General features: G+C 47.2%; 1 protein-coding gene across 4 annotated transcripts in view; it reads right to left on the bottom strand.

Moving 5' to 3' along the window:
* The window catches only part of Csmd2 (CUB and Sushi multiple domains 2), a 553,245-nt gene that overhangs the window by 342,733 nt on the left and 198,484 nt on the right, over positions 1-12,028 (bottom strand). For all 4 annotated transcript variants that reach the window (XM_029539695.1, XM_021199594.2, XM_029539696.1 and 1 more), the window contains exon 4: positions 4,443-4,637. In XM_029539695.1, coding sequence (XP_029395555.1) covers positions 4,443-4,637 — 195 coding nt within the window. The remainder of the gene's footprint in view (positions 1-4,442; positions 4,638-12,028) is intronic.

Here is a 12,028-nt window from a genome sequence, read left to right as displayed (position 1 = left end):
GGAAGAGTTCCAGGGCTGAGGCTAAGCAATGGGGGCGGGGCTCCGTGAGACCTGTGCCTTCTGTTATGGTAGAGGATGGATGAGGTGGTATGTGGCTCTGGTAGAGGGCAGTCTGCAAAGGGACACCTGTAGTTTCCAAGACCCAGTCTGTAGCAGAAGACCAAAGGGATGGGAAAGGGCCTATGGGTGGCTCACCATGGCCACCATGGGCAGTGATGCTTCATAAAACTGCAGGAGTCAACCAGAGGAGTGGGTTTGGGGAAAACAGAACTTGGATAAACAGGGTGTGATACACATCCAAGGAGGGCTGTACTGGGGGTGTCGTTTCCATCTGGGATGGAGCTCAGAGCAGGTCACCATACCAAAGATAAGAGATTCGGAAAGACATGGGGGAGCTTCCAGGAGGGAAGTCCAGGAGAAGAGAAAATGAGGACCAAGTGAGAAACTGCAGGATGCTGGGATGCTAGGAAAACATCCTACATGTCACACTCATGGACCACAGATGTGGTGTGGCTGCGATCAGCAGGCAACCACTGTTCCCAATGTCAGGACACACAGACACTGGATGGTGGGGACCAGATCATTTGTCTCTGTTTACTGGGGTTTGCAAAAGACAATGTAGCAGCCAGCCCCAGTTTCTTTGAAGGAGGGAGTTCCCTTTGGTTAGGAAAAGGCCACTCTATACCTTAGAGGAGAGGGGAGTTGGGAATGCAAAATTAGGAGGGAACCGGGCTTTTAAGTGCTTACAAAGTGAACTGAAGACTTGAAGCAAGACCAAGGCAGAAGGGACTGGAGAAAGAAGAGATGGCTGACATCCTGTGTCTTTTATGGGCAGCTGGAGTGACCAAGGGAGGGCAGAGGGAAGCATCAGAAAGGCCAGGCCTCAAGTCTCAGGAACAGCCACATGTTTGTGGTAGCTTATGTGCTGAGCAGAGATTTAAGTCCGGCACTGTCACACCCTCCGGTTAATAATGTGGTCCTGCAAAGGTCTCTGGGATTCTGTTCATTGAGTTGTAGAGGGTTTGGTTTTATGGCAGTAAGAGGGTCCAGAAAGTGTTCCAAGTTCTTAACATAGCTGCCTGAGTAGAACCAGGACTGGGAGTTAGACAAGAGGAAGTTGAGGAAAATTTTTAGAAGGTATGGGCAGAGGAATTCTGCCTTACCAGGATGAATTTTGGCTCTGTGGATAAGAGTTAGATTATATTTGTATTGATTTCTGTCTTGGACCAAAGCAGGTAATGTCTGCAGTGCTTAAGAAAAGACTCTGCTTCCTGGATTACAATAAATGGATTTCATCTATTCCTCTATTTCTGGTTCTAGTATCATGTCACAATTCTGACATGTTCTTCAGAAGATGGGTTTGTTAAAGGTGACATCCCCAGGACAGGGTATGGATAGGGGGTAGTACAAAAAAGGGAAGGAGCATGTGGAATCAGGCTATACAGGGTCCCACGCCTGTTGTGAGGGATCCAACGTCAGACCCAACCAGTTTGGTCCTTCCTGATACTAACTTCCTAAAAAGAGGTGGATCCTGAGCAAGATATAGGACATGAAAAGGTGGGGCAACAGCTCTAGTTTCCTCCCTGCTCCATCATGGAAGGCTGGCATGGGTGAGGCCAATTCTCTTGGAGGAATAAAGAGGCATGAGGCAGCGCCAACTAGGCTTGACGGGTGGTTTGTCTTCTGGAAGATGGACTCCATCCAGCAGGTGAGGGTGCTGGGATCAATTGATGATGCCTTGTCACATGAGTGGGGAGAAGGGAATAGGTATGGGTGCCAGGTAAATTTCATCCCTGCTGCTGAGAATAAACTGCGCAGATGGAGGTGGGCAAGAGCAGTGTGGCCTTGGGGCTAGTCTTTTCAGAAGAAAGATTCATCCGAGATGAAATTCAAACTTGAGTCAGAAAAACTACCTGCAGACACGTCTCAGCTGCCAATGGCTCTCCCACACAAGCACCTGTGTGTTCTGCTTCTATGGGATTTGAAGATGAGAGCCTACGGGGAAGAGACTGGTTCATTACAGGCATTTGAAACCGGAAAATTGTGAATCAGAAAAATCTCGTTGTGGTGTGGCTCAGCCCTAGCACATACATCTTCAGCACAGGAGCTAAATAAAGTCAACCCTAGGTCAAGGGGCAGAGCAAGCAGTCAGCTGACAGGGACTGAGCACAAGTAAACATAAAGGAGTGACATTGAGGAGAAGGATATTTCAGTCATCATGGAGAAGGGGAAAGGTCGCTTTCCTCCTGTGACATTGGCGGAGTGGGAAGGTCAGCTGCTGCGAGCTTTCTCTGCCTCTCTGGGGCAGTGCTCACCACAGTGTCTGGCTCCTGAGCCAGAACTGGTAAAATTGAACGAATGAGATTTTTGTTTTAAGAACAACATTGATCAGTAGTGCAAAAGGCCATCAGGAAGTCAGGCAGTCTAAAGGCCAGAACAATTTCCATTGACTGGGGTAACATCCGTGGGGAGGGACAGTGTGTAGGGCTAGCCAGCATCGAAGAAGCTGTGAGCACAGAATGGGAAGCAAGCCTGGCAGCACTGGCAGGAACTGGAATTGGGGCATGGGTTGGGTACCCAGTAGTGACCATGGTAGCTGTGATTCTCTTTGTTTTTGTTTTTGTCAGATTGGCACAAGATAGAGTTATCAGGAAAATGCCTCCATGAGACTGCCTGTATGCAAGTCTGTAAGGCATTTTTCTTGGTAGATGGTTGATGTGGCAGGGGTTGTCCTAGGTGGCATAAGAAACCAGGTACCCTGAGTAAGCCGTGGAGAGAAAGCCAGTAAGCAGCATTCCTCTATGGGCCCCTGCTTCATTTGTGCCTTGACTTCCTGCCGTTCCTTTCTCTGGTAATGGGCTATAACTGTAAGCCAAATTTAAAGAAAAAAAATTCTTCTCCAAGTTGCTTTTGGTAAAGATGTTTTTATCATAGCAACAGGAAGCAAGCTAAGAGAGTAGTTCTTTAAAGGAACTAAAAAATCACCTACAGGCAGAATAATGCCAACTCGGGTATATACTTTAATCTAGGAACAAATCTAGCATGCAAGGGCAGATGATGATGAGAAGGTGTGACAGTGGTCTTTGTTTGACACCTTGACAAGCTTTGGAGTCCCATAGGAGACACACCTCTGGACATGTCCCTGAGGGCATTTCCAGAGAAGTTTAATCAAGCAGTGAAACCCTTCCTGAATGTGACCAGCAGCATCCCACTGCCTGGGGTCCTGGACTGATTAAAAAGCGAAAAAACAAAAACAAAACAAAACAAAAAAAAACAAAAAAAAGACCAGCATTTCTCTTTCTCTCTCTGTGTTTAGACTGCAGGTACAATGAGCCACCTCATGCTCCTGCCAGCATGGCTTCCTCGCCATGATACATTGTATCTGCCTTGGACTGGTAGTCAAAATAAACCTTGCTTATGTAGGTTGTTTTTGTCAGGTATTTTGTTATAGCGATGAACACAATAATAATGCAGTGCTGTCTTAGCTAAGGTTTTACTGCTGGGAACAGACACCATGACCAAGGCAACTCTTAAAAGGACAACATTTAATTGGGGCTGGCTTACAGGTGCAGAGACTATTATTATCAAGGCAGAAGCATGGCAGCGTCTAGGCAGGCTGGTGCAGGAGGAGCTGAGAGTTCTGTATCTTCATCTGTAGGCCGTTAGGAGAAAACTGGCTCCCATGTGTTTAGGAGGAGGGTCTCATTTCCCACACCCATAGTGGCAAACTTCCTTCAACAAGGCCACACCTACTTCAGTAAGTCCTCACCTCCTAATTGTGCTACTCCCTGGGCCAAGCATATTCAAACCACCACAAATTGCACACACACCATGGTTAAAATGTATATAATTTGTTCGCTTCCCCCCTGTTTTCTTTTCCTGTACTTTCTAAGCTCTTAAAAAGACGATCACATATATCTATTATCAAATAGGAATGATTGACACTTATTTGGCTATGATGAGTGGGGAGAGACACTAAAGAACAGTAGAGTGACCAATGTCTTGACTTGCTTGGAACTGGGAAAGAAGTTGAATTTATAGGTGAAAAGGGGAGAATGCCAGCACGGGACTATTAGGAATCTTCTGGGGAAGTGCTCCATGGAGTGCTCCATGGATGAGCGTCCAACAGTGATGGTTCTAACAAGATGGGAGCACGCTCTTCTGAGATGGAACCAATAAGCAGGGGACAAAGTTAGACTGGATTTCTTAATATGAGAACAACCTGAGGAGTGTCGATCTAAGGCCTAGGAAGTCAGGTGGGTCTGGGGACCCTGGGGGAGGCACCTGGGGACCCAAGGATCTTCAGTGTTCCTGGATTTGAGATTCCCATGAAAGAGGATCCAAGTCTCACTGGATAGGATGTAACTCTGCCCATAGACACTAGAAGTTTGGCCTCCTTCCCAGCTGCCACCAGGTCCTACCAGGCCCTTTTAGTCACCTACCTCGGCAGGAAGGCAAAGGGAAGTCCCACGTGGCACTGTTCTCGGAGCTGGCATGGCAGGTGAGCACCGCATGGCCCTCTAGGAAGAAGCCGGGGTTGCAGCTGTAGCGGACCTTGTCGCCCAGGTTGAAGGTGGAGCCTTGCTGGATACCATTGGGCAGCCTCCCTGGGTTCCCACAAGTGTGACTCGGGAGAACTGTGAAGAGAAGGGGATGTAGCTGGTGAGCTGGGCTTGAGTCTACACAGCCTAGGGCTTAGCAACTCCCCTTGGGCCAGGCCACCTGCTTAAGTCTTGTTTCTTCTCTGAATGTAGCTGGCCAATACTGACCAGCTCTCCTTTCTCAGCTGCCGATCACCAGAGAACGGGTTACTTCCCAGAGGTCAGAGGTTGAGGATCTGCTTGTTCATATGTAGCCCTGGGTGTTAGTTCCATCCATCCTTGTAACTAGAGAAGGGACACCCCTACCCCCATGGGGTACACTAACTTCTTGGGCATGGCTGCCTTGATTAAAAAACTCACACTAGAGTCAAAGAGTAATTTTTTTTTTAAACTGAGACTATTATTTATTTATTTATTTATTTTTGGTTTTTCAAAACAGGGTTTCTCTGTATAGCCCTGGCTGTCCTGGAACTCACTTTGTAGACCAGGCTGGTCTCGAACTCAGAAATCCGCCTGCCTCTGCCTCCCGAATGCTGGGATTAAAGGCGTGCGCCACCACGCCCGGCCAAAGAGTACATTTGGTGGCACTTGCTCATCGCTCTATGAACCCACTGTCCTTTCTTTTGTGACCACCGCCCTGTCTAACAGCAGAGGCATCTAAGAGCAGGTGCGGGGAGCTAAAGGGGAAGCTGGGCTAAGTGGAGAGGAAGGGAGACAAACTTAAATTCTCGGGTTCTCACCAGGCCAGCCTGTGTAGAGTGGTGACTGGAGGCTGGGAACAGGCTGTACAGTATGTAACTGGAGGCCCAGCAATCAAAGCCCTTGCGTGTGTACTGTCATTATCCGGAGCAAATGGCCTCGGCGAGAGTGCAAGAGCATCATGACCTGTCAGCCTTGGAGGGAGGATGCAGCACTTGTGTGCCCACGTGTCTCCTGTTCCCTCCGGTCCCAGCTTCCTCTCTCGTGGTTGGAAAATGCCTGACCTCCAAAGGCGACCCTTCCCGCCACCACGGCAGGAGAGCACTGCAGAGCCCTGACCAGAAATGTCAGACAGACAGGATAACTGTTCGGTTCTCTGTGAATCTCCAGCCTCCCCTTGTCCCTTTGCCAGCAATAGTTTGTGAAGTCATCCCCGAGAAGCCTGTAGCAGAAAAATGGGAAGAGCACAGACTCCATAACCTCCTTGGAGCTGAGACCAAGTCCCTTAGTGGCTCTGTCACTCACTGGTAAACGGAGATCACAGCAGCACCTTCCTGGTGACTATTTAAACAACCTTGGGTTCTCAAGGGGCTTATGACAGAGCCTGGCACACACATGAGTGCAAAGCAAGTGAATCAAACATTCAGCTCCCCGAGAGGTAGGGGCTCCATTAAAGATGGCCTACACCTGGAATACTGGGAGATGGACCAGCTAGGGAGGGCCTCGGGTGACTTCCTATAAAAAGGTCACACCTATGCAGACCTCTGAGATGAACAAGAATTATCAAGGTCGAAGATGTTTCAGACAGATGAAACAAATACACTAAAGTTCTAGAAAGATAATGGATGGCTCAGGGGCCTTGAAGTGGCCAACTAGGAAGAAAATGAAGAGCAGGCGGCATCCCCAGACCTCTCTAAAGCCCTTTCGGCATCCTCTTCCTGTCCACACTGTCGGTGCCTGCCTTCTAGACCAAGGTTCTCTGCCATCTGTAAGACAGCTTTCTCTAACTTCATCTCCCCCTAACCCTTCTTTTCCTCCCTTTCTACAAGGGCACAGCTCCGTGAAGAGGGAAATGGCAGGTTTTGGAGCCGTTCTAGTCTGGGTCTGAAGCCAGGTGCTCTGTCTGTCTCCTGCCTGACTTAGAGTCACATAAGGCTTTTGAGGCTCATTTTCCTCACACATCCAGTGATTGTCGGGGTGGGGGGACAGGATGTGTGTGATACTGATAAAAGCTACACTTACCACATTTTCTTTTCTTTTTTTTGGTTTTTCGAGACAGGGTTTCTCTGTATAGCCCTGGCTGTCCTGGAACTCACTTTGTAGACCAGGCTGGCCTCGAACTCAGAAATCTGCCTGCCTCTGCCTCCCAAGGATTAAAGATGTGTGCCACCACGCCTGGCTAACATTTTCAACCTACTGGGTTTCAGGATGAGGACGGCAGAGGGTGGGGTTGGCTCACTTGTGTACTCTGGAGACTAACAGTGCCTGGTATTTAATGGGGTATAGTCATGGGCTAATTAGTTACTTAAGTCATCTATTCATGTATCAATTCTTTTTTTTTTTTTTTTTTTTTGCAACAAACATTTATTGTGAGCCTACTGTACTCAGTGTTTGGAATACCTATCTAGGTAGGTCTCCATCCTTAGGGGCTTGCTTTGGAATAATTTTAAGGACCCAAGTGTTCTTCCTACTTCATCCTCTACCCCTGCCTGACAGGTGAGATGATCCCAGGTATAAGAATCTGCTTCTGCTATTCTGTCAGTTGGCCCTGGCTACCATTTCCCATGAGCCTCTGCTACAGCTCACTCATTTCACATGATCAGCTCTTGCTGGCTCACTTGATGTTTCCTACAATCCTTTGCTGCTGACTAAGTTTTCCCATGATTCCCCACTGCTGACCCATTTTTGGTTTCCTATGACTCTCCAAGTGGGCTCATTTACACTTCCCATGACCCTCAACAGGTGATTCGCTGAACATTTCCCAGAACTGGTACTGGGTCAGCTATATTTCCTATGACCACCCCACATTGATGGTTTACTGAGCATTTCCCATCATCCCTTACTGCCTGCTCTCCCAACTTTTCCCAAGATGCCCTGCTTCTGTCTCAGTTGCATTTCCATCATCCTCTCCTCCTAATTCACTGAATCTTTCTCACGGTGTCCTTCTGCTGGCTTATAGCACAGGCAATATGGTGTGTGTGTGAGTGAGTACTGGGAGTAGAGGGAGCCAGGTAAACATTTAGAGAAGCAAGCAAGCCAAAGTGAGGGGAGGGAACTGACGGGAAACCGGCTGAGAACTGGTGTAGAACTAACGTTTCATTTTCCGCAACAAGACGCAAAGACCCAATTTAATTAAATTACTAATGTCAAATTTTTAATGAACCTGCTTTTGCTTTGGGCTTTCTTCCTTTGAAATTAATGATTGGAACGTCACTATAAATAAAAGTTGATTCTTTTTAAAAAAGTCACTCTCAAATGCTTACCGTTCCTTACTTAATGAGCTGTTCATAATCAGACCACTCTGAAATGGGTCTCAACTGGGACCCAGCTGTAATGAGTGGGGCTCACTCCTCATGTCACCTTTTTTTAAATCCCAATCTCTGGTCCAAAGAGGTCACACAGTGAAGGAGGAGTGAGCTGTCTTGGGGCTCAGCGAGGGCTGGGTTCATATCCCACTCCTCCCATCTTGGGCAGGATGCAGAGATGCAAACTTCAGCGCATGCCTCTCTGGGTCTCCATTCTATGTTTGGAGACCAGGCAGTTTTTCTTCTCTAAGGGCCTTGCTAGCTGGTAGGCATGATGATGATGTTGCAAAGTAACACCAAGTGGATACTAGCAACTACACTCTATCATTGTCTTTAGTCTGTCGTTATAGAGGCCAGAAGGTCACAGGGGAACGCTTGGCAGGGATAGGGGTGGGGTTGGGGGTGCGCATTAACTTTCCTTCCCTCCTCCCACTTTTCCTGACTGCTGGCAACCTCTAGGATTCTTAGTGGGCAGATGCATGATCCCCCTAGTTGTCTCTGCTGCTCATCTGAGGTCCTCCTGTTACACTACCTCCGTGTCCTCTACTGAGCAAGATACACCCTGTGACCACAACGTGAAGTCCTCTGCTGCAGAGACCATTTCCAAAGGTCACATTTGACAGGGTCTGGGGCCTAAGTCTGACAGACTGTGAGAGATAATTCAACACATAGTAGGGCTGCGGTGGAGGTTACAATTTTATTTCTAATACCCACTGAGTACTCCGTAGGCTTCTGGGCCTGGGAAACAAGTTTACTTATTGTAGCAAAGGTGTCTGCAGGCCACGTGTGGGTTGTCCTCGCTTCACAGATGACAGTGCTAAGGCAGAGAGCAGAAGCAGCTTGCTTGGCCAAGGACATGCAGCTAGCAACGGAAGAGCCTGGTTTCGAACCCAGGTCTTCCTGGCTCTGTTGAGAGGTAGGATGCCTCCACATGAGTTCCCTTTCACCTGAATCCTCCAGGGTCAGGGACTTCTTTAGAAATTAGAAGTGACCATCTGAAAGCCCTCATTTAATAATTTTTTTAATTATTGTAATCGTTCTACACATTTGTCACTAAATAATATCAAGGGTAATATCTAAAGTATAATCTTTTTTGCTGTGTGTCTAATGATGGTCTTTGGAAAGGCACAGATTAGAGATGCACTACGAAAAAGTCTTTCTAAGGCACAAGTTCTTAGGGTCTTTGTTTTTGTTTGGTTTTTCTTTTGTCAATGTTGTTGGGTTCCCCATGAGTTGCTTTTTTTTTTTTTTCCGGCATAGATATTATAGTTGATCTTGCTCTCCTGTCTTCCCTTTGATTGCTTACAAAATCATGAGTGGGCTATTTACATCCAACATAACCCAGAACGGTATTATTAAAGCTGTGCTTGGCATTAAACTGTTCTGTTGTAGATTAGCAGTGGGGAATTGTGTCCTCTAACAAAGCCCAGCTCTTGCCAATCAATGTAATATTCTCTGTGATTATAGGACAATGGCTCTCCACTGTGGTTGGAATACAGCTAGAAGTACATCATGCCAGGTTTTATTTTTAATTTGAGACTTGGGCTCCCATCATCTAAGGAAGAGTCCCTCATACTATCCAGGAACATCCTCTATATGTCTTGATGTCTTAGCTACCATCAAGTAACTAGACCTGTCCTCACAGCTATGGGGCTGACTTAAAGAGGCAGGAAAGCTGGGAAAGATTTGGGGCAAAGAAGCTTGTCTTCCCGTAGCCACCAGTGTGCGAAGAGAGGAAGCTGTGGCTGTGGTGAGTTTGCACCTGGCCAGGGAGGGGCCAGGGCTGGGCTGAGGGATGGAGGAGCTCTGGTCCTGATGCCAGGCCCTTCCGCCTTACCTACAGTGTTCTTCACCCTTCACAATGTCTGCCGTTTTAGCTCTTGGACTTGTGAATGTAACTCGCTGCATATGTGATTTTCTTCCTTCCTTCCTCCCTTTTTCCTTTCTTCTGCATCTTTATGAGGCAGAGTCTGATGTAGCCCAAGCTGGCCTCAAATTCACCATGGCACCAAGGATGGTCATGAATTCCTGATCCCCTCTGCCTTTACCTTCAAAAGTGCTAGAATTACAGGTGTGCACTGCCATCCCCAAAACTAACATTTTCACATATAGTTTAATATGTTTATGTAGACTTTATATCAAGGATGAGGTACCATCTGCTAGATGGTCAATTTGTCAGTCACTGATTTACAGTGTTGCCCTACTACAAGACATAGCCCATGAGAATGGCAATTGGTGACCTTTTTTGGTTCTTGACCTATCTAGTTTCATAGAATAACACTTGGTGGGTAATAATCCTAACAAAACATTAATAACCAGCCTGGTGAGGTTATCCAGTCCTCCTACCCACCTATGGACAGAGGCACAGTGAGAACTTGTTGAGATACACATGGTTACCAGGGAAGATGGGGTGCTGATGCTGAGTCAAGACCAAATGTGTAAAGCAGGTCAAAAGGGAAGGCAGAAGGGTGTGCCTACCAGGGCCTGGCCCCGAGCCCACATCTCTCACACCTATCCTGGGCTGTTCCTGTGCTGACCGTTCCGTATGAACCCCCGACATGCTGTGGACCAGGGACTCACACTGTCCTCCCAGGAAGAACAAGTGTGGCAACCAGGCCGATGGACCTGGAGCTTGATCTTGTCAAATACACCAAGACAAGAGGTTCCAAAGACGCCACAAATCATCGGCCCTCTCCTATACAGTTCCCCCTGATACTCATCACACATGAGCCCTCTACCTTGAGCCTGTCCCTGTGACTCAGGCTGGTGATCTTTACCATCCTTGGCACCCGGGTCAGAGGTTTCCGAATCTTACAAAGCCTGATGCCAGCACCGGATCCCAAAGCTCTGGAACTCTTCATTTCAATTCCAGGAGACAGCAAGAGGAAGCTGAGGTTGACAGCAAACCATCACAACCAGCTTCCCTTCATTTTCTAGTCAACCTGGCTTGCAGGAATCTCTATGCTCAGGCCTGTGCAGACCCAGGCCCTTTCCTTCCCAAAGCAGCTGCCCGGCTTCTTCTCTGCCACACCCTATTCTCTGAACATCACACCAGGCCCGCCCACCTTTCCTCCCTCGGGTGAAGATTTACCATTCTCCCCTGGATCTGTGGGACCACCTCTCCCCACTACCAGGTCCCCTGCTTCTGATACACTCTCCTGATTGGTCCCCCAAAAGGGTACCACAGAGTATCCCTCCAAGATGCACAGGCAGGCCCTCAGACCTCCCAATGACTCATTAGAGAATAATTAATGGTTTGGCAGATTAACAAGGAATGAAGGGGAAAAGATGAAAGGGTTCTTTGGAAACATTTCCTTGCTCTGAGGATAAATCCAAGCTGAGGTTCCATCTGTGATTTGAGCCCTGTAGACCTCTCTGCCTTCTTCCTTCATCCCCATCTTCTTCCCACCGTCATCACTATTCGGAAGCTCAGGTACCCCGAACACCTCCTTCTTCTCTCCAACTGTCCTTCTAGCAAACACGTACTCATCCATCAAAAGGCCAGTTAAGTACCACTTTTTCTATGAAACACCAACTGCTGTTCTCGGTGTCTGTGACAGCTCATCCTGACTGTTGTTGTTACTATATCTGGAATTAAACTAAAACCCAAGCTGAACACATTTATGAGGGGTTATGTTTATTGGATCACTTGGGGTGAAAGGACACACCCTAACTTTGCACACATAAACGACATGGAAGAAGGAAGCCTTCTGGGTTGCTTTGTTTGTTTGTTTGCATGCTTGTCCTCATTCTTGTTGACAAGTTCATCTATTCTGTTGCCGAGGCTTCCCTTCACTGGGGTCAGAAGCTACTTCTTCAGGGTTCTAACCTAGTCGGGACACCAGGAGTCCTCTAAGAATTCCTCGTAAATCTAGCACCAGATTGAGACTGCCGATACGTAAGTGGCATAGACTGAAAAACTTCCCTACTCTTGGCCTTCTGAATGAGAGACAGCCATTGTTGGACTTCCCAGACCATAGTCTGGAAGCCAACCTAATAAAAACCCTTATGATTATCTATCTATCTATCTATCTATCTATCTATCTATCTATCTATCTATCTATCTATCTATCATGTATGTATGTATACATCTATACATCTATCTATATATCTATTTATGCATCTATCTATGTATCTATCTATGCATCTATGTATGTATGTATGTATGTATGTATGTATGTATGTATCTATCTATCTATCTAT

Source organism: Mus pahari, chromosome 6 (assembly GCF_900095145.1).
Source record: "Mus pahari chromosome 6, PAHARI_EIJ_v1.1, whole genome shotgun sequence".
Lineage (NCBI taxonomy): Eukaryota > Metazoa > Chordata > Mammalia > Rodentia > Muridae > Mus > Mus pahari.
The sequence above is the reverse complement of the archived record's forward strand: the minus strand, read 5'-3'. Positions and strand labels throughout refer to the sequence as shown.